Source organism: Erinaceus europaeus, chromosome 8 (genome assembly GCF_950295315.1).
Source record: "Erinaceus europaeus chromosome 8, mEriEur2.1, whole genome shotgun sequence".
Classification (NCBI taxonomy): domain Eukaryota; kingdom Metazoa; phylum Chordata; class Mammalia; order Eulipotyphla; family Erinaceidae; genus Erinaceus; species Erinaceus europaeus.
Window position 1 is genome coordinate 20,483,035 of NC_080169.1, and position 20,730 is coordinate 20,503,764.

At 42.6% G+C, this 20,730-nt stretch overlaps 1 protein-coding gene across 3 annotated transcripts in view; it reads left to right on the top strand.

The window, feature by feature from the left end:
- SPAG1 (sperm associated antigen 1) overlaps positions 1 to 20,730 on the top strand; it is an 89,831-nt gene that overhangs the window by 39,870 nt on the left and 29,231 nt on the right. For all 3 annotated transcript variants that reach the window (XM_060196020.1, XM_060196019.1, XM_060196021.1), the window contains exons 11-12: positions 11,614 to 11,931; positions 12,219 to 12,318. In XM_060196020.1, coding sequence (XP_060052003.1) covers positions 11,614 to 11,931; positions 12,219 to 12,318 — 418 coding nt within the window. The remainder of the gene's footprint in view (positions 1 to 11,613; positions 11,932 to 12,218; positions 12,319 to 20,730) is intronic.

The following is a 20,730-nucleotide window of genomic DNA, read 5'->3' on the forward strand; positions in this document are numbered from 1 at the left end:
CTGATCTTGTTTTTCAACTTCTACCTGTGAGTGAGATCACCCCATATTCATCCTTCTGTTTCTGACTTACTCCACTTAACATGAATTCTTCAAGATCCATCCAAGATGGGCTGAAAACAGTGAAATCACCATTTTTAATAGCTGAGAAGTATTCCATTGTATATATATGCCACAACCTGCTCAGCCACTCATCTGTTGTTGGACACCTGGGTTGCTTCCAGGTTTTGGCTTTTACAAATTGTGCTGCTATGAACATAGGTATACACAAATCTTTTTGGATGAGTATGTTTGGTTCCTTAGGATATATCCCCAGGAGAGGAATTTCAGGGTCATAGGGTAGGTCCATTTCTAGCCTTGTGAGAGTTCTCCAGACTGTTCTCCACAGGGGTTGGACCAACTTACATTCCCATCAGCAGTGCAGGAGGGTTCCTTTGTCCCCACACCCTCTCCAGCATTTGTTGTGACTACCTTTTCTTTCTTTCTTTTTTTAAATATTTTTATTTATTTTCCCTTTTGTTGCCCTTGTTGCTTTTTATTGTTGTTGTAGTTGTTGTTGTTATTGATGCCATCATTGCTGGATAGGACAGAGAGAAATAGAGAGACAGAGAGGGGTAGAGAAAGACACCTCCAGACCTGCTTCACCGACTGTGAAGCGACTCCCCTATGGGTGGAGAGCTGGGGGCTCGAATTCGGATCCTTATGCAGGTCCTTGTGCTTTGCACCAAGTGCGCTTAGCCCGCTGTGCTATCGCCAGACTCCCACTGCTACCTTTTCTGATGTATGCCATTTCACAGGAGTGAAGTGGTATCTCAGTGTTGTCTTTATTTGCCTTTCTCTGACAATCAATGACTTGGAACATTTTTCATACACCTATAGCATTTCTTCACCACTTGTGAAACTTCCCCCAGATACAGGTGGGGACAGGATTGAGGTTGAATCTATGTTCTTATTGTAACATGTACATTCTACCAGTGCGCTATTGCCTGGCCCCTCTTTCCTTCCTTCATTTATTTATTTATTTATTTTAAAAGGACACAATCTGAAGTGAACCATGTAGAGGTGATATTGGTTGCATTGATTTGGCTGAGATCAGCAGATACAAATCTATAGTATCAAATGCTCTAGGTGGAGAGACATATGCAGGAGAAGAAGCCCTGCCCCAGATGTTCTAGGACTGGGAGGAATATTGGTTTTATATTTATTTATTTATTTATTTATTTATTTATTTATTTATTTATCTTTTGTTTTCTTATAGGACAGAAACATCGGGAGAGGAGGAGAAGACAGAGAGGGAGAGAGAAAGATAGACACCTGCACACCTGCTTCACCGCTTGTGAAGCAACCCTCCTGCAGGTAGGGAGCCCAGAGCTCAAACCAGGATCCTTGAGCCGGTACTTGAGCTTTGCGCCATATGCGCTTAACCCTCTGTGTTACTGCCCGACCCCCAGAAATATGGGTTTTATAGAGAACAGGGTAGGTTCCTGCTGTCTTAGACTTTAAGAAGGAAATCTATAGTTATTATTGTAACCAAGTTATTGGGGGAATTTGGTTTATTTTGAAAATCCCCTGGTTAGGATTTGCTTTATCATATAAGACCTCACCATGATTTATGTTACTGAATGCTATTTACATATCTTATGTAGTGACACACCCAGTTGCTTCTGTTCTCCCTGGTCTAAGATTATAGATGATTTAATATTTCAGATGAGATCAGGCATGTTCAGGGTGGTATGGCCATAGACTTTAATTTAATATTTCAAAAAATAGTTATTAATTAGAAATGTATTAACAAATAAAAGAAATGTATTAACAATTTAAGCTCACTGTTAAAATTCAATCAGGTTACCAATTTGAAATCTTAAGTACTTAGATTGAGGGAATATGTTCTCAGAACTGGGGTCTATGCATCAAAAAGTTTGAGACATTCTATTTTCCCATTCTCATATTGATTAAATAGTGATTTATAAGACTGTAAATTAATAGGAGTGTGTACTAACACCATTCCTTTCGGCAGAGGTCTGTGTCCCTACCTCCACGCCCCAGTAGTGAAGCTGGAAAATCTACCCTCACCCTCCACCCAGAGAGTTTTACTTTGATGCAATACTCTAAACTCAGTCAAAATCTACTTCGTTTCCCTTTCTCTTCTTCTTTCTCAGTTTCTGTGTATGAGTGGGAACATCATCTTTTTAAAAAAAATATTTTAAAAATATTTATTCCCTTTTTGTTGCCCTTGTTTCATTGTAGTTATTATTGTTGTTATTGATGTTGTTGTTGTTGGATAGGACAGAGAGAAATGGAGAGAGGAGGGGAAGACAGAGAGGGGGAGAGAAAGATAGACACCTGAAAACCTGCTTCACCACCTGTGAAGCGACTCCCCTGCAGTTGGGGAGCGAGGGCTGGAACCCGGATCCTTACACCAGTCCTTGCGCTTTGCGCCACCTGAGCTTAACCCACTGCACTACTGCCCAGCTCCCTCATCATCTTTCTATTTCTGACTTACCTCAACATAATTCCTTCTAGCTCCATCCAAGATGGGTTGGAGAAAGTGGGCTCATTTTCTTAATAGTTGAGTAATATTCTATTGTGTAGATATACCACAACTTTCTCAGCCATTCATCTGTTTTGGGGCACCTGGGTTGTTTCAAGGTTTGGGCTGTTACAAATTGTGCTGCTATGAGCATAGGTGTACATGTATCTTTCTAGATGGGTGTGACTGAGTCCTTAGCATATAACCCCAAAAGAGGAATTACTAGGTCATAAGGAAGGTCCATTTCTAGGCTTGTGAGAGTTCTCCAGACTACTCTTCACAGGGGTTGGACCAATTTACATTCCCACCATGTGCAGGAGAGTTCCTTTGTCCCCACAACCTCTCCAGCATTTGTTGCTGCTGTTTTTGATGTATGACATTCTCATAGGGGTGAAGTGGCATCTCATTGTTGTCTTTATTTCTTTTCTTTCCCTCATTTTAATTTTATTTTATTAATATTTATTTATTCCCTTTTGTTGCCCTTGTTGTTTTATTGTTGTAGTTATTATTGCTGTTGTCGTTGTTGGATAGGACAGAGAGAAATTGATAGGAGGGGAATATAGAGATGGGGAGAGAAAGATAGACACCTACAGACCTGCTTCACCACTTGTGAAGTGACCTTCCTGCAGATGGGGAGCCGGGGGCTCGAACCAGGATTCTGTTTGTTTTTTTTTAATATTTATTTATTTATTCCCTTTTGTTGCCCTCGTTTTATTGTTGTAGTTATTGTTGTTGTTGATGTCGTCGTTGTTGGATAGGACAGAGAGAAATGGATAGAGGAGTGGAGACAGAGGGAGAGAGAAAGATAGACACCTGCAGACCTGCTTCACTGCTTGTGAAGCGACTCCCCTGCAGGTGGGGAGCTGAGGGCTTGAAATGGGATCCTTAGGCCAGTCCTTGTGCTTTGCGCCACCTGTGCTTAACCCGCTGCGCTACCGCCCAACTCCCTCTTTCCCTTGTTTTTAATAAGGCTTTTTTTTTTTTCCTTTTTGCTGAGTCTGTGAGCTCTTTATATTTTGGCTATTAGCCATTTGTCTGAAGAATGGTATGTAAATATCTTCTTGTATTCAGGAGGGTATCTTTCTGATCCCAGATTTGTTTTGGGGAAGATTTTTTATTATGATTTCAAGTTCCTAAATTATAATTGGCCTATTTATGTTTTCTGATTCAGTCTTGGGAGATTATATGATTCTAAGAATTTTTGCATCTCTCTTTTTTGCAGAAATTTTCCATATAGATTCTTTAGCCTAGTGGCATATAGTTGTTCATAGAAATTTTTTAAAGTATTTTATTTTTTTTATTAGATAGAGACAGCCAGAAATGGAGAGGCGGGGGGGAGAGATATGTCTACAGCCTTGCTTCACCAGTTCTGAAGCTTTTCCCCCCACAGGTGAGGACTGAGGGCTTCAACCTAGGTTCTTCTACATTGTAACTTGATATTTTGTTTTAATAAGTTCATTCATTCATTCATTCATTCATTTTTATACAACAAATTTATTTATTAAAACAAAATATCAAGCCAAACAAACCCACGGAAGGAACCATGTGGATGTTGGGAGCCACACCCTAAGTCTGACCTCTCCCTTTTTTGTTTCCCTCCATAATAAATGTCCCTGGGTTCAACTACTCTGGTCAAGTTGCATGGTAACAAACTAGATGTTCCTTTGCTAGTCAGCCAGGATATGGAGCCCAGGTCTCTATTATTAAGATGCAGAAGTTATTTTAGGTTATTGTATGACTCAAAGTTATACTCTTATTCTAACAATTTCTTCTGCCTTAAAGTATAGAGGTGCAAATCAGAGTTCTTTCTTTCTTTCTTTCTTCCCTCCTCTTCCCTCCCTCTTCCTTCTTTCTTTCTTTCTTTCTTTCTTTCTTTCTTTCTTTCTTTCTTTCTTTCTTTCTTTCTTTCTTTCTTTCTTTCTTTTATTTTCCCAGAGCACTGAACATCTCTGGCTGTGGTATGGGAATTGAACCTGGAACTTGGAGCCTCAGGCATGAGAGTCTCTGCATAACCACTGTGCTATCTATCCCCACCCACAAATCAGAGTCTCTTCTTCCTTTCCTACTGTGTTACAAATCACTCATGATCCTTTGAATTTCTATGACATAAATAGTTATTTTTGCCCTTTCAGTTACAATCCTATTTTCTGGGATCTTCTTATTTTGTTTCTCTCTCTTTCTCTCTCTCTGTCTCTCTTTCTCTCTCCATATAATATATAATATTTATTTTCCCTTGTGCTGCCATTGTTGTTTTTTATTGTTGTTATAGTTATTATTGTTAGTGATGTTGTCGTTGCTAGATAGGACAGAGAGAAATGGAGAGAGGAGGGGAAGACAGAGAGGGGAGAGAGATAGACACCTGCAGACCTACTTCACCGCCTGTGAAGTGACTCCCCTGCAAGTGGGGAGCCAGGGGCTCGAACCGGGATCCTTACACCAGTCCTTGAGCTTCGTGCCACGTGCGCTTAACCTGCTGCGCTACTGCCCGACTCCCTGTTTTGTTTTTTTTTCTTGTGAATCTGGGTAAGGGTTTGTCACTTTTGTTACCCTTTGAAACAACTAGCTCTTAGTTTTATTGATATTTTATATTGTTTTGTTTTTAATGTTACTTATTTATGCCCTCCCCCCCCTTTTTTAATTCCCTCTTTCTGCTTTGGGCTTCTTTCTTTTTCTTTTTTTTTTTTTCTCCTTTTTTTCCTACCTCCAGGGTTATTACTGGGGCTTGGGCCAGCACAATGAATCCACTGCTCCTGGAGGCCATTTTCTCCACTTTGTTGCCCTTGTTTTTGTTGTTATTGCAGTTATTGTATAGGAAAGAGAGAAATTGAGAGAGGAGGGGAAGACAGAGGGGGGTGAGAAAGATAAATAGATACCTGCAGACCTGCTTCACCACTCTGCTGGCTGGAAGGGGTGGGGATGGGGCTCGGACCAGGATCCTTATTGCCAGTCCTTATGCTATGTGCACTAAACCCTTAACCTGCTGCTCTACCATCCAGACCCCTTGTTTTTTATTTTTCTAGACTTTTTTTTTTTTTAGTAATTTACAAAATTAAAAAATAACAGGGGTACAATTCCACACCTGTGTCCCGCTCCCTCCATGGGAAACTACGGTGATTCTCCCCAGGTCACAGAAATGGGTTGACTTACTTCTCTAGCTATCTATCGATCTATCTACACACATATATTTTCCCCATTTTTTCTATAGTCCTGCCTTCTCTCCAGTGAAGGTAGAGAGAGGAATCTATTAGAGGTCTAGGCCCATCATACTTATGTAGGAATCTGGGGATTCCCTGACTAGGGCCCCAGAAGATAGTTTGACCAGGTATAGGCCAAAAAGGCCATCATTAAGTGAGCCAGTCTCTTGCCCTTATCCAGCTTTTGTAGTCCTTTCTTTATCTGACAAACTTAGACTTTCTCCCAGTTGTTAAAGTGTTGAGTGTCATTTGTTGTACCCTAAGTGGCCAGGTGGTGGTGTACCTGGTAGAGCACATAAATTACCATGTACAAGGACCAGGGTTCAAGCCTCTAGTCCCCACCTGCATGGGGAAAGCTTCACAGGTGGTGAAACAATGCTGCAGGTGCCTTTCTCTTTTTCCATCTTCTACTTCCGTATCAGTCTCTCTCTCTGCCTCTGTTAACAGAAGGAAAAAAAAAAGGCCACCAGGAGCAGTGGTTTGTAGTGCAAGTACTGAAGTCCAGTGATAATACTGGTGGCCATAAAAAGAAAAATTAGAAAATCTTTTAAAAAGCACCATTGTCCTGTCTTCAGGATCCTTCCTATTTTACTAATATTTGCCAAAGACCCATATTAGAGTGGAATATTTTCCCACTACTAAAGGATGCTGAATTGTCTAAAATGCCTTTTTAAAAATTTTTTTTTTTATTTAAGAAAGGATTAATGAACAAAAACATAAGGTAGGAGGGGTACAACTCCACACAATTCCCACCACCCAATCTCCATAACCCACCCCCTCCCATGATAGCTTTCCCATTCTGTAGCCCTCTGGGAGCATGGACCCAGGGTCATTGTGGGTTGCAGAAGGTAGAAGGTCTGGCTTCTGTAATTGCTTCCCCGCTGAACATGGGCGTTGACTGGTCGGTCCATACTCCCAGTCTGCCTCTCTCTTTCCCTAGTAGGGTGTGTCTCTGGGGAAGCTGAGCTCCAGGACACATTGGTGGGGTCTTCAATCCAGGGAAGCCTGGCCAGCATCCTGGTGGCATCTAGAACCTGGTGATTGAAAAGAGAGTTAACATACGAAGCCAAACAATTTGTTGAGCAATCATGGATCCCAAGTTTGGAATAGTGGAGAGGAAGTGTTAGGGAGGTACTCACTGCAAACTCTATAGTGTACTTCTGCTTTCAGGTATATATTTTGCAGTAGTTTATGGATACGTGTGCACATAAGCTCTCTCTCACAGAAACTGGTGTATATCTAGGTTATGGGACTTTGTTAGAAAGTGAACTACCTGAGATGAAATTAGAGTGTACTATAAAAGGAAAGGTCTCACCCGAGTAATGAAGCTGAAGGGTTGTCATTCCACACGTGAAGTCTCTGGACACAGTCTGAGGTGAAGCATGTTGAGGTGGCAATCGTTGCGTTGGTTAGGTTGTGATCGGCGGATGCAATATTATTTGGTTTGGATTGGGAGAGGCATACGGGAAAGTGGGCCCTATCCAAGGGTTCCAGGACTGGAGGAAGTAGGGGCTCTGTAGTGGAGATGTGAGGTTCCTGCTGTCTTAGGGTTCAAAAAGACAATCGATAGTTAATGTTATCATCACATTATTTGTTAATTGGGTTAACTTTGAAAAGTCCTTTTGTTATGGTTTGCTGTACAGTATCCAGTATCTTGTATATAGCTGTGCTATTGGATGCTTCTAATCTACTTGGTCAAGGCTTTTGAGAGAGTCCGCATATCAAATACACAGCCTATATATTAAAAAGATTCAGTTTGTGTTTTGAGAAACTTTGAGACATACAATTGATTTTCCCCCTCTCATATTAATTAACTACTGATTTATATGTCTACATTTTGCTAGGAGTGTACATAAACACCATTCCCACCACCAAAGGACTGTGACCCATCCCTCCCGCCCACTCCCATCCCCCACCGGCCCAGAAAGCTGCATGTCTACCCCTCACCACTGGGTTTTTACTTTGGTGCCCTACTTACAATTTGATCAGGTCCTGCTTTTAGTTTCCCTTTCAGATCTTCTTAGTCAACTTCTGTTGATGAGTGGGATCATCCCATACTCATCTTTATCTTTCTGACTTAGTTCACTTAACATAATTCCTTCTAGCTCTGTCCAAGATGGGTCAGAGAAGGTCTAAAATGCCTTTTTATCATCAGTTATGACCAAAGTATTTTTCCTTTGTTCCTTTAATGTGGTTTGTTGCACAGATTTCTCCTTTTTTTTTTTTTTTCATGTGGCATGGAGAATGAATGTAAGGCCTTGTGCAAACACAACACTACTAAGCTGCCTTTCTCCCTGGCCTGATTTTCTGTTCTTTATGTTTTGGGGGCATGGGGAGGGAGTGGCACGTGGACAGAGAAGATATGCCATGGCGCTGTCAACACCATCCACAGGGCACCTCGTACATGGTGTACCCATGTGCTGCCTTCCTCAGACTCGGGGTTGCATTTCAGTAAGGTTTGTGTTGTACTGGGTGAGCTGTCTTCCAGTTCTCTAGGTTAATTTCCTATTCTTGAGCAGCTAGTCTTGCATTCCTGAAATAGATTTCACTTGATCTTGCACATAATCCTCTTAATATGCTATTGGATTTGGTGGTTTGCTAGCATTTTATTGAGGATTTAAAAAAAATCTTTTATTTATTTTCCCTTTTGTTGCCCTTTTTTTTATTGTTGTTGTTACTGATGTCATCGTTGTTAGATAGGACAGAGAGAAATGGGGTTAAATTTAGTCCTCACACAGCAGACACTATAGATCTTTCTGAAATAGAACTGAGTCTTTTCTTTTTATTATTGATAATGATTTTATTATTGATAATGATTGACAAGTCTGTTGTATAAGATGGATACAATTCCCACCATCAGAGTTCCACATCCCAACCCCTCCATTGGAAGCTTTCCTATTCTTTATCCCTCTGGGAGCATGGACCCATGGTCATTATGGGGTGCAGAAAGTGGAAGGTCTGGCTTCTGTAATTGCTTCTCTGCTGAACATGGGTGTTGGCAGGTCGCTCCATACTCTCAGCCTAGAACTGAGTTTCCTGCTTGACTTCTCAAATAATAATAAATGTTTTCATTTCCACTGTTTGTTCAAAGGAGACAAGTTTATCTACCCATACAGTACATACTGTACCGTTACAGTAGGTAGCCATGAAAATACCATGTGGCAGTAATGGGGCTAACACAGAGGGCATCTGGCCTCACCACTTATGAGAACTTGGCTTATATCAAGCTGCTAAATATGCCTACTCAGCATCACCTGAGTGGAATTTGGGAATCACTGAGCGATTCACTCCAGGACCCAGCCTGCACATATTTGAATAAACTGCTCACAATTAAGAGGAAGATTCATGAAAACCAGAGCATTTCCAGACTTCAGTGTAGTCTTTTCCCTGCCTGCCTGCTTCCAACTCGTGGATGTGTGGAGGTGGAGGCTCCTACTCTTGCTTGCTTTTGTTCTTCTATTTTGTCCTTTCTTTCATTTTTTCTTGAGAGAGAACTGGAGCATCACTCTGGTGCATGGAATGCCCAGGTTTGTACTCTGAACATCATGCTTACCAAGTCAGTTTGTTCTGTTTGTTCTCTATGCCACTTCCCAAGCTACTTGAGTTTTCTCTTACTCTCATTTTCTCCAACCACTAACTCTTTGCTTTTACTGCTGATGGAGTTTGAATCCTGAACTACAAGACCTATGCACTATCTCTTTGCACTCTTCCTTGCCTTTTCTTTCCCTTCTTCCTTTTTATCATCTCCACTGGAAATTCTTCTGATTGTCATCCTATTTGTGCTTGTGCTTAGGGATCCTTTGAAAGATCTCTGTGTCCCCACTCACGCTGAGAAGCTCAGTGATACTTGTCACTGACTTACCAGTAAGTCCCAAGGCAGTCCTTGTCACCAGATAAGGCCACTCCTCTGACCTACGTTCTTAATTGCCCTCTCTACAGCATCTCTGGAATGTTCCAAGGGAAGCACAACACTCAACAGGACTCACAGGTTTTTCATGTTTAGGCCTCTGCTCACCTTTGTAGACTGGTACAGGTGTTCGGGGACATTTCAGTTACCCTCTTAAGGAAAAGTATGCCATTGTATTCAGTTCATTCCATTTGGACCCCCGTTTTGCTTATCTCATGCTTTCTTTGCTGAGTGAATTCCTTTGTTTCTTAACTATCTCTGATGCCTCATTTGTGAAGTTGGCATGATTATACTTGATGTGAGTGAGGGTTAGTGATAATGGAGCCATACAAAGTTTTAAATAAAGTACAGCTATTTGATAATAGTGTTGGTCAGATATGAGGTTATAGAAAGTGGTAATACCAAGTTGTCCATTGTTTCTACTAACAGTAACTTGTACTTCCAATCATTTTATGCTAGGGTGGGAGTAGGGGTGTTGGCAGAGAGAGGGTGGTGGTTTGAGTAGCAGATACCAGATGAAGACTGGAACCATGTTCTAATAATCCTACTGGGTCCAACTTAAGGATTTATCACTGTAACCAGATTTTCATATCCTTTCATAACTAAACACCTTTTGGTTACTGGTCCAAAATTGGATGTTATGGGCAGGGTAGGTAGCATAATGGTTATGCAAAAATACTTTCATGCTTGAGGCTCCAGAGTTCCAGATTCAATCCCAGTACCACAATCAGCCAGAGTAAATAAAATAAAATTGCATGCTATTTCACAGTGTAGAAGATTATATTAATTAGTGTGTTTTTATGATCAACACTTGCCTTAATGTGACCACCCACTGGTTTAGTACTTGTGAGTTTTCTTTTTTTAATAAACAAAAAAGATTTACTTTTATTTATTTATTTATTTCATATGAGGTATAATTTCATATAAAAATTCTAAGAAAGAGAAACCAGAGCCCGGTCTGTTACAAGCAATGGTAGGGGTTGAACTGAAAACCTACTGGTGGTAAGTCCTGAACAGGTACAGCTAAGCTAGTCACCTCTCCCCAAATACTTGTTGTTTTCTATTCCCTCTATAAAAGAGAGTCAGCCTGGAGTGGTGGAATAGTGCAGGTGCAAAACCACAGCGATAATCCTGGGGGAGGGGATATAGGGGAGAGGGCATATTAAACTCCCAAAGCTAAGCCCGTTAACTTTCTGTAGAGGTCAAAGGTAAATTTAAGTTTAAATAAAGCATTGCAATGAAAAAGTCAGTTCCTGTTGTCACTAGGGTTTCACTGCTCCCGGCTGTCTTTTTCAGATAGAGACAGACTCCTTCAGTAAGGTGAGTGGAACCTGGGTTAACACCTAACAAAGCAAGTACACTGTCCGACTGAACTGTCTTTCTGGCCCCAAGAGGTTAATACGCCTTGAAGGCTCACGTTAGACTTCAGAATCAGAGGTGCTTATTTTACGTGCCATCCTTGCTCGATTCACTTGAAACATGACTTTAAGAATCACTTGGAGGCTCAAAAGTCCCGGGTTCAATTCCCTGCACCACCATAAACCAGAACTGAACAGTGCACCGGTGTTAAAAAAAAAAAAAAAAGCCACTTGGATCATCAAATGATGCTTTTCTCCGGACCCTTTCAATAAGAAAAGCGCAGCCTAATCTTGGGTGTAATGACTCCAGTGACTTCATTTATAAATTGTAACTGGAAGCAAAGTACATATTCAGTTTGAGTGAGGGAGTGATTCTGAGAAGCCGTATTTTAGGCCAGAAACGCCCCGGGGTTAAAGAGCTAAGCGGGTCCGGGCTTCAAGGGTGAAAGGCCGCGGGGCCTGGGCTCGGGGTCTCCGGGGAAACTGCTGGGGACCCGCCGGGCGGCCCCGCCGGCGCTCCTCCCGCCCCGAGACCCCGCCCCGAGCTCGGCGCCCGCACCCCCGCGGCCGCCGCGGTAGTTCGTCCTGATGATGCAAACGCTGACTCCCCGCATCCACTCCTCACAGCGGCCGCCCAGCCCGCGGGAGCCATGGGCAACATCCAGAAGAAGCTGGCGGGCAAGAGCGAGGGCGGCAAGCGGCCAGCGCGGGGCCGGGCTCCGGGGGGCGCGGGCAAGCGGGGCCGGGCATCCCGGGCCCCGAAGGCGGCGGCCGGAGCCAACGGGCACCCGGGCGGCGGCCGGGACGCCGGGAACCCTGCGGCGGCCGCCGCCCCGACCGGCCCCGCGGGCCTCAAGCGCCGCGGCAACGAGCTGTTCGGAAGCGGGCAGTTCGCCGAGGCGGCCCGCGTGTACTCGGCGGCGATCGCACAGCTGGAGCCGGCAGGTAGGAGAGTCGCCCCGGCGCCACCGCGACCCCTGGCGCTGCGGCCTGCGGGCCCGACCCGCCGCGAGGCGGCGCGGGCGCGGGAGGCCCCGGCACGCGGGACCTGGGACCCGGGGATGCGAGGCGCGAGCCTCTGCGGCTGTGCCCGGAGGATGCTCCCTGCAGCCCGGCGGCGACTCGGGGACTGTCGCCGACTGCAGTGCCGCCGGGGCCTCGGCCGTCGCGTCTCTGTGGGGATTGGGATTTTGTTGTGGGGTTCTGACCGGCTTTATTCAATGTGATTTTAGGAAGTGGAAGTGCAGATGAGCTAAGTGTCTTATATTCCAATAGAGCAGCTTGTTATCTGAAAGAAGGAAACTGCAGCGGCTGCATTCAAGATTGCAACAGGTAAAATAAACGACCGTTTTCAGGTTGGTCAAGAGCTTGTTACAACTGATACGTGATGGAAGCAGCGTTCGTAATTTCAGTGTGGCCAGTACAGTGTTTGCCAACCCTTTAAGTATTCTGCCAGAGAGACGGCTTCCGAAGACAGTCTTTACACATGTTAGTTTATTCATCTGTAAAAACCATAGGTTTTCTTTCAAACATGTGAAGATGGTTACAGAGCTATGCAGACTCATTCCCGCTGCTAATCACCTTTTTTCATTTCAATCCCACATTACTGGAGAGGCTTTCTAGTCTCTGTCAGATCTAATCTGTCTCAGCACCAGCATATCTTTGCTTAAAACATTGCCCTTCAAATGGGCAGCCAGTACCTCCATGTGCCCATTTGGGCCACTGTCTGGAATGCCCTCTGTACATCTCTGCTTCTGAAATCTCTGCAAGCCCTTCTCCAACTCTGTCCTGCAATGCCAGCCCAAAGCACCTGCGACTGTCACTCTGACATTGAATTTTAAGTTCAGTGTGATCGGAAACTATGTTTTGATAAAGGGAGAGAGAAGATGCTGTACTGCTCCATTCCTAATGGAGATTCCCCTCTCCAAGAGGACTCCGGTCCTTGAGCATGGTGATGTGTGCACTTTACTGGGTGCACCAACACCTGGCCCTGGAAGGAATTCTAATGTCCTCGTTTGACTTCCCAGCCCTGGTTTACTCCTTCTGTTTCACATAATTATTACTATTATGTGTTTTTATCCTTTTACTCAAAGAAGCCCTAATTTAGACAATGTCTTTTGTGGACACTGTAATCATAAGGTGAACAGCTTTTTGTTCTTTTTTTCATTGATACTATCAGTTTACTGCTATGGGTATAAAAACACTAGTATTGTGCCTACAGTTTAAAAAGAAGGCCTTGCATCCCTTGGCTTTATGTGTGTGTGCATACTAATTTTTTGTATTCAAATTAGAAATTAATACATTTTGGCCTGACTTTAAAACCTATCCACAGTTGTATTGCTCATACTTGATAATTATATTTTAGAATTTTGTGAAGTCAGACTGGTACTGGTAATTTTGAAATCTGCCATGATTAGAGTACTGGAATCTTGCTAATGCAATGAATCTGGGCACCCCATCCCCAACCCCAGGTGGGGGTGGGGGATCATTGTTAAATGCCCAACACTGCCCATAACTAACCAGCAGATAAAGTTGCTATCAGACATGTTGTTATGCGTAGCCAGGAACCTCTCAGCACAGTATCTGTTGTCTTTTGCACTTCAGACTTGTCTTGGGTTTTCCTGTAGCGAGTGAGTTCAGGACTCTGTAGTTAAATCAGGAAGCCCTCATAGTTAGAACTACTGCGGAATGGTGGAATTGCTTTGTCCTTAAGTGAGATGGTTTGAGGTGGCAGATATTTACTGGACAAAATAAATTGTGTTTAGATCTAGCTAAGGAAGTCAAAGATGGGATTTTGCCTGTGGTGGCTGGGAGGCTTGGGTGGGAGTCTGTCCCCGGGAGAGCACTTGCAGGTGGAGGAGGAGATGGGCATCAGTATAAGTCAAGAGTTGTGTTCCAGGCTGAGGAATCTGGATCTTCTGGTCAATGCTGACCTCCATAAAGACTGACCTACTTAGATGTTTTCTTTGATGCCAGGTGAATGAATGATCCCAGCATAAGAAGCATGGGATGATTTTACTCCAAAGTAGTGATTTTCTTTTCTTTTTCTTCTTTTTTTTATTTTTAACTTTTTAGGTAGGGAGATTAAGTTTACAGTTAAAGTAGTGATTTTCATGATCATTATAATGCATGTGAAATCACAGTTTATAGTTTTATAAGCATGTTGAGCTGTGGATGTCTCAAATATCTATGAACTAGGAATGACTTATAATCAGAAGTATGACTGAATTTTCACCTCAGAAAGCCTATTGTAGTTTTTCAACTAGTTATCTTTTTTCCTTGGAAAGTTGTTTGGTGTTCCTTGAGTCTTTATTACAAGAAAGTGGTAGCAAAAGTTAAGCATTGAAAAGTCAAAAGTTAAAGTCAGGGGAAGCTTATAAAATAACTTTCATAGATAAGATTTATGAAAATAATATTTTAAGGGACACTTATGGTCTCACTTATAGGTGGGGCTTAAATAATAAGAATGGGGTGGGAGTCTGAATTGGTTCAACTCTTATGGGAAACAGTCTGAAAACGTCCCAAAACATTAGAAATGGACCTACTTTCTGACCTAGCAATTTCTCTCCTAGGGATTTACTCAAAAGAAACAAAAACACCTATGTTTTTGTTTAGAAGATGTCTGTGTACACCTATGTTCATAGTACCATAGTTGGTCATAGCCAAAAACTTGGAAGCATCCCAGATGTCCAATGACAGATGAGTGGCTAAAAAAAAAAATGTCGTATATATACATGATGGAATACTACTCATCTGTTAAAAATGATGAGGCCATCTCCTTTGTATTATCATTGATAGGACTTGAAGACATCACATTAAGTGAGATAAGCCAAAAAGAGGACAGTTACCAAATGGTCTCACTTATAGATGGGATTTAATAAATAAGGATGGGATGGGGTGGGAGATACAAAGTGAATGATGGACTGGTCATGGTTTACTATATCAGAGCAAAGGGAGGGACTGAAAAGCAGCATTGGGTCCTGGTGCATGATGATGTAGAGGGACCGAGGTTGCGGGTGGGTGAGAGTGTTCTGCAGAGAACGTTCACAAGGAGATGAGAAAGTATACCAGTGTGTCAGTGACTGCACTGTAAGTCATTACCCCCCCCAACATGATAAAAAAAAAATAGCTTTAAAAAAACTTATGAGATTCGGGCAGTAGTGCAGCAGGTTAAGCGCACATGGCACAAAGTGCAAGGACCAGCATAAGGATCCCGGTTCGAGACCCTAGCTCCCTGCCTGCAGGGGAGTCGATTCACAGGCGATGAAGCAGGTCTGCAGGTGTCTTTCTCTCTCCCTCTTTGTCTTCCTCTCCTCTCAATTTCACTTTGTCCTATCCAACAACAACGCCATCAACAACTATAACTACAACAATAATAATAAAAAACAATGGCAACAAAAGGGAAAATAAATATAAATTTAATAGAAAAAACGTGTTTTTAAGAAATTCTATTTGATTTTTAAGTATTAAAAATTCAGGTTCTGGGGAGTCGGGCTGTAGCGCAGCGGATTAAGCGCAGGTGGCGCAAAGCACAAGGACTGGCATAAGGATCCCGGTTCAAACCCCGGCTCCCCACCTGCAGGGGAGTCGCTTCACAGGCGGTGAAGCAGGTCTGCAGGTGTCTATCTTTCTCTCCCCCTCTCTGTCTTCCCCATCTCTCTCCGTTTCTCTCTGTCCTATCCAACAATGACGACAACAACAATAATAACTACAACAATAAAACAACAAGGGCAACAAAAGGGAATAAATTAAAAAAAAAAAAAAATTCAGGTTCTGGAGGTGGAGCAGTGAGTAGGTGTAAAACTTGGAAGGAAGCATGAGGCCAAGTTCCGTCTCTGGTATCCCGTGTACTGGAGTGACGCATAGTGTTCTCTCTCTGCCTGCCTTGTGTTAATAAACACATAAAATCTTTTGAGTGTGTAAATTCCAGAAACCTACTTTGAGGCACTTACTCAAAGGTGTTTTCCAGGGGTCTGTTTGAAGACTCACTTGGGGTGGAAGAGGAGATACGGAGGTACTCAGGGGCCTCCAACCCTGTCCCTCTCCTCACTGTAGCTTCTCTGAGTGTCTCATTTAAGCTTCTAAGTGACACATGAAGAAGGTTTGTAATGGCCGAGCAAAAATTTTAAATCATTATTCTAGACATTGCTTTATATTCTCACAACTGTCTATAAACTTGAGAATTGTTACTCCTCCCAACTGTCAGAGAACCTTTTCAGGTTAGCTGAACACCACCAAAAATTGTTCAGTCCTTTTTGCTCCTCTAACACAACTGACACACTCCTAAGAGTCTTCACTGTGTTAAGTTTATACAAGTTCTGGTTTCAGAGTTTGTACTCCCTCCCTCTTGTTTTTTTCTTTATTGGAATTTCTATTTAAACTTCAAGATTTATTTTTAGGATTTTAGTCAGAGAGAATAAGCTTTGCAATTTACAAAGCTGGTGAGTACTAAGCAGTAAATACATCATTTCATTCAGTTTTAGCTTGCATGCCATCTCCAGTGGATAGAGCCACCAACATGTGAAGTCTGCAGGGGGTCAGGTGGTGTTAGAAGGAAACACATTTAAATCTGTGTCTTAGTGTCCAGTGAGTATTACATGAAGCTAGATTTAAGGCAGGTATACAGATTCTGATATCTGAAGATATATTTTCCAGGATTCAAATACTTTCACTTGATTTTAATCTTTTGTCTTTTTTTTTTTTTTTTTAATGTGGTTCTAGGAATGATCTCAGGGCTTCACAGATACATGATGCATTTGCGTGGTCTCCTGGACCCAACTTTTTTTTTTAATATTTATTTATTTATTCCTTTTTGTTGCCCTTTTTGTTTTATTGTTGTAGTTATTATTATTGTTGTCGTTGTTGGATAGGACAGAGAGAAATGGAGAGAAGAGGGGAAGACAGAGAAGGGGAGAGAAAGACACCTGCAGACCTGCTTCACCACCAGGGAAGGGACTCCCCTGCAGGTGGGGAGCCGGGGGCTAGAACTGGGATCTTTAAGATGATCCTTACGTTTTATGCCACCTGCGCTTAACCTGCTGCACTATTGCCCGACTCCCCAACCTTTTTTTTTTATTTAGAAAAGGAAAGACACAGACATAGAAGAGAGATAGCTCAGCATTGTTCTACTGTTCGTGTGGTACATCCCTAAAACCAGAGCTCAAAGCCAGGGCATGGTAAGGCTGTACTCAATTGGGTGAACTATCTCCCGACCCCTAATTTAAATAGCATAGCTTTAGGTGATTACAGAAGTAGCAGATAACTATTATAGAAGAAATGTAAAAACCTATGATACTACAGAGTGATTTTTTAAAATTTTATTTATAAAATGAAAATATTGACAAGAGCATAGGATAAGGGTGGTACATTTCCACAGAATTCCAGTTCCCAGAACTCCATATTTCATCCCCTCCCTTGATAGCTTTCCTATTCTTTACCCCCCTGGAAGTATGGACCCAGGATCATTATGGGGTGCAGAAGGTGGAAGGTCTGGCTTCTGTAATTGCTTCCCCACTGAACATGGGCATTGGCAGGTCGATCCATACTCCCAACCTGTTTCTCTCTTTCTCTAGTAGGACAGAGCTCTGGAGGTGTGGCTCCAGGACACATGGTGGGGTCATCTACCTAGGGAAGTCCAATTGGCATCATGGTAGCATTTGGAACCTGGTGGCTGAAAAAGAGTTAATATATAAAGCAGACCAAATTGTTGACTAATCATGAACCTAAAGGCAAGAGTATTGCAGATGAAGATTTAGGGTCTCCGTTTTGGAAAAATCTAGTAGGTCTATTTTAGGTATATTCCAAGGGGCCCATGACTTTATTAGTTTTTGCCTGAGTCTGACAGCTAACATGCAGGTGGACTCAGGTTATTATCTGGGGAGATGGTGTCATAGTTGGAAAAAGGACTAGAAAGCTGGATCAGGGAAGAGAGTAGCTCCCAAATATGGGAAAAGTGTATAAATATTGATAACTGTAAACCCCATGAATTTAATCTGGGGCCCATATTCAGCATAGCCTTTGTAGCCTCTGCATCCCTGTAGGTCTGAGCTTACATGAGTGATTTTTCTGCTTGGTGGCAGGAAGAATGTGGCCCTGAAAGCTCATTCAGGGCGTATTTGTTGAGTGCCTTTTATCTAGACACTAGAATATAATGGGGTTTTCAAACAGGCAATATGCCCTTGCCTTTCTGTATCTTACATTGAAAAGCACTGACGCGCGATGAAGCGTGTCTACAAGTGTTTATCTTTCTCTCCCCCTTTCTGTCTTCCCCTCCCCTCTCAATTTCTCTCTCCTATCCAACAACGACAACAGCAACAATAACAAGTGCAATAAAAGGGAAAAAATAGCCTCTGGGAGCAATGGATTCGTCCTGCAGACACCGAACCCCAGCAATAACCCTGGAGGCAAAAAAAAAGAAAAGAAAGAAAAGAAAAGCACTGACATATTAAATTATTTATAAAAAATTAAAACTAAAGTAACAATGGCCCGGTTGAGCTCACACATTAGGGTGCTTAGGGACCTGGGTTCAAGCCCCTACTTCCCACATACAGGAGGGAAGTTTCACAAGCAGTGAAGCAGGTCAGCAGGTTTCTCTCTCTCCATCTCTCTCTCTCCCCACTCCCTCCTTTCCTTTTTTTTTTTTTTATTAATGGTGAAGTCACCATTTTTAATAGCTGAGTAGTATTCTTTTTTAAAATTTTATTTATTTATTTTAATATTTATTTTATTTATTCCCTTTGTTGCCCTTGTTGTTTTATTGTTGTAGTTATTATTATTGTTGTCGTTGTTGGATAGGACAGAGAGAAATGGAAAGAGGAGGGGAAGACAGAGAGGAGGAGAGAAAGATAGACACCTGCAGACCTGCTTCACCGCCTGTGAAGCGACTCCCCTGCAGGTGGGGAGCCGGGGCTCGAACCGGGATCCTTATGCCGATCCTTGTGCTTTGCGCCACCTGCGCTTAACCCGCTGCGCTACCGCCCGACTCCCCCTCCCTCCTTTCTTAACACCCCTCCCTTCTCCATTCCCTGTCCTAAGAAAGAAAGAAAGAAAGAAAGGAAGGAAGGAAGGAAGGAAGGAAGGAAGGAAGGAAAGAAGGACAGAACAAAGGAAAAATGGCTGCTGGGAACGGTGGATTCATTATGCAGACACCACGCCCCAGCAATAATCCTGGTGGCAATACATACATACATACATACGCCAGATAACCCTTAAAAAAAAAGTGGTGTATTGCACCAAAGTAAAAGACTCTGGGGCCGGGGGGTGGGGTAGGGAAGTGTTCAGGTCCTGGGACATGATGGCAGAGGAGGACTGGATGGGGAGGTTAGATCATTATGTGGAAAACTGAGAAATGTTACACATGTACAGACTACTGTATTTTACTGCCAACTGTAAACCATTAATTCCCCCCACCCCCAGTAAAAGAAAAACCAAAACCAAAAAAAAAAAAAAACCCTTGGCCCGTGGGTTGGTTTACCCCCATGTGTCTCTCAGTATCCTCACCTACAAAATGAGCACATTACTTTTTCAAGCTGTTTTTTAAAATCTGTGACTATTCGTGGTTTACAAGAGTGTAAGATTACATTATTAATCTAATTGTTCTACCCTGCACTCACCACTGAAGTTTTGTGCCCCATCCTCCCCGTGATAGCCGTCACTGTTCTCAGTCTTAGAGACATTTTGTTTACTGCTGTTTTGTTTTTGTTTGTTTTTCCAAGTTAATGTGTTTCAACTTCTAGATTCCACATATGAGTAAAACCATCTGGTAGTTGTCTTTCATCTCCCCTCCCCCCATAGGGAAGTCATGATTTAAAAGATAAGTACAATTTCTTTCTCCTCCTTCTTCTTCATCTTCTTCTTCTTCATCTTCTTCTCCTTCATCTTCTTCTCCTTCTTCTTCCCCTTCTCCTCCTTCTCCTCCTTCTCCTTCTCCTTCTCCTTCTCCTTCTCCTTCTCCTTCTTCTTCTTCTTCTTCTTCTTCCATAGCACTGTTGAGCTGCTCAGCTCTGGCATATGGTGCTCTGGGGATTGAACCTGGGTCTTTGGAGCCCCAGGCATGAGGGTCTTTTTTCCATGAGGCTATCCTTGAAAAAATTTTTTTTAACTTTTTAAATTAATCTTTTACATATATATACATATATAATTTATACTTACATATATTATTAGGAGGCTAATGGTCTGCCCTGTAGTTGTTGACACAGGGGTAGAATTTCTCATCACCCCCATGATAGGTGTCTCACCTATCAGGATATTCTCACCTATCAGGATATTCTCACCTCCAGCTTCGTTTCTTTTCTATCATCATGTACCAGGTGAAAAGCCCCTCTTACCCCCCCCACCCGTCTCCCTGTCCCCCTCCCCCAGAGTTCTTTGTTTTGGTATAATACAGAGCAAACTTTTACTTTGTGTTTCCCCTTTATGTTCTTGTTTCTTACGTTCTATAATCATCCTATATTCATCTTCATCATTATCTCCTCTTTTTTTTATTAATTTTTTAAAGTATTTTCCCTTTTGTTGCCCTTTTTATTGTTGTTATAGTTATTTTTGTTGATGTTGTTGGATAGGACAGAGAAATGGAGAGAGGAGGGGAGGACAGAGTGGGAAAGATAGACACCTGCAGACCTGCTTCACCCCCTGTGAAGGAGCCCCCCTGCAGGTGGAGAGCCGGGGTCTTTGAGCTGGTCCTTGCACTTTGCGCCATGTGTGCTTAACCTGCTGTGTTACTGCCCGACTCCGTCTCTCTCTCTT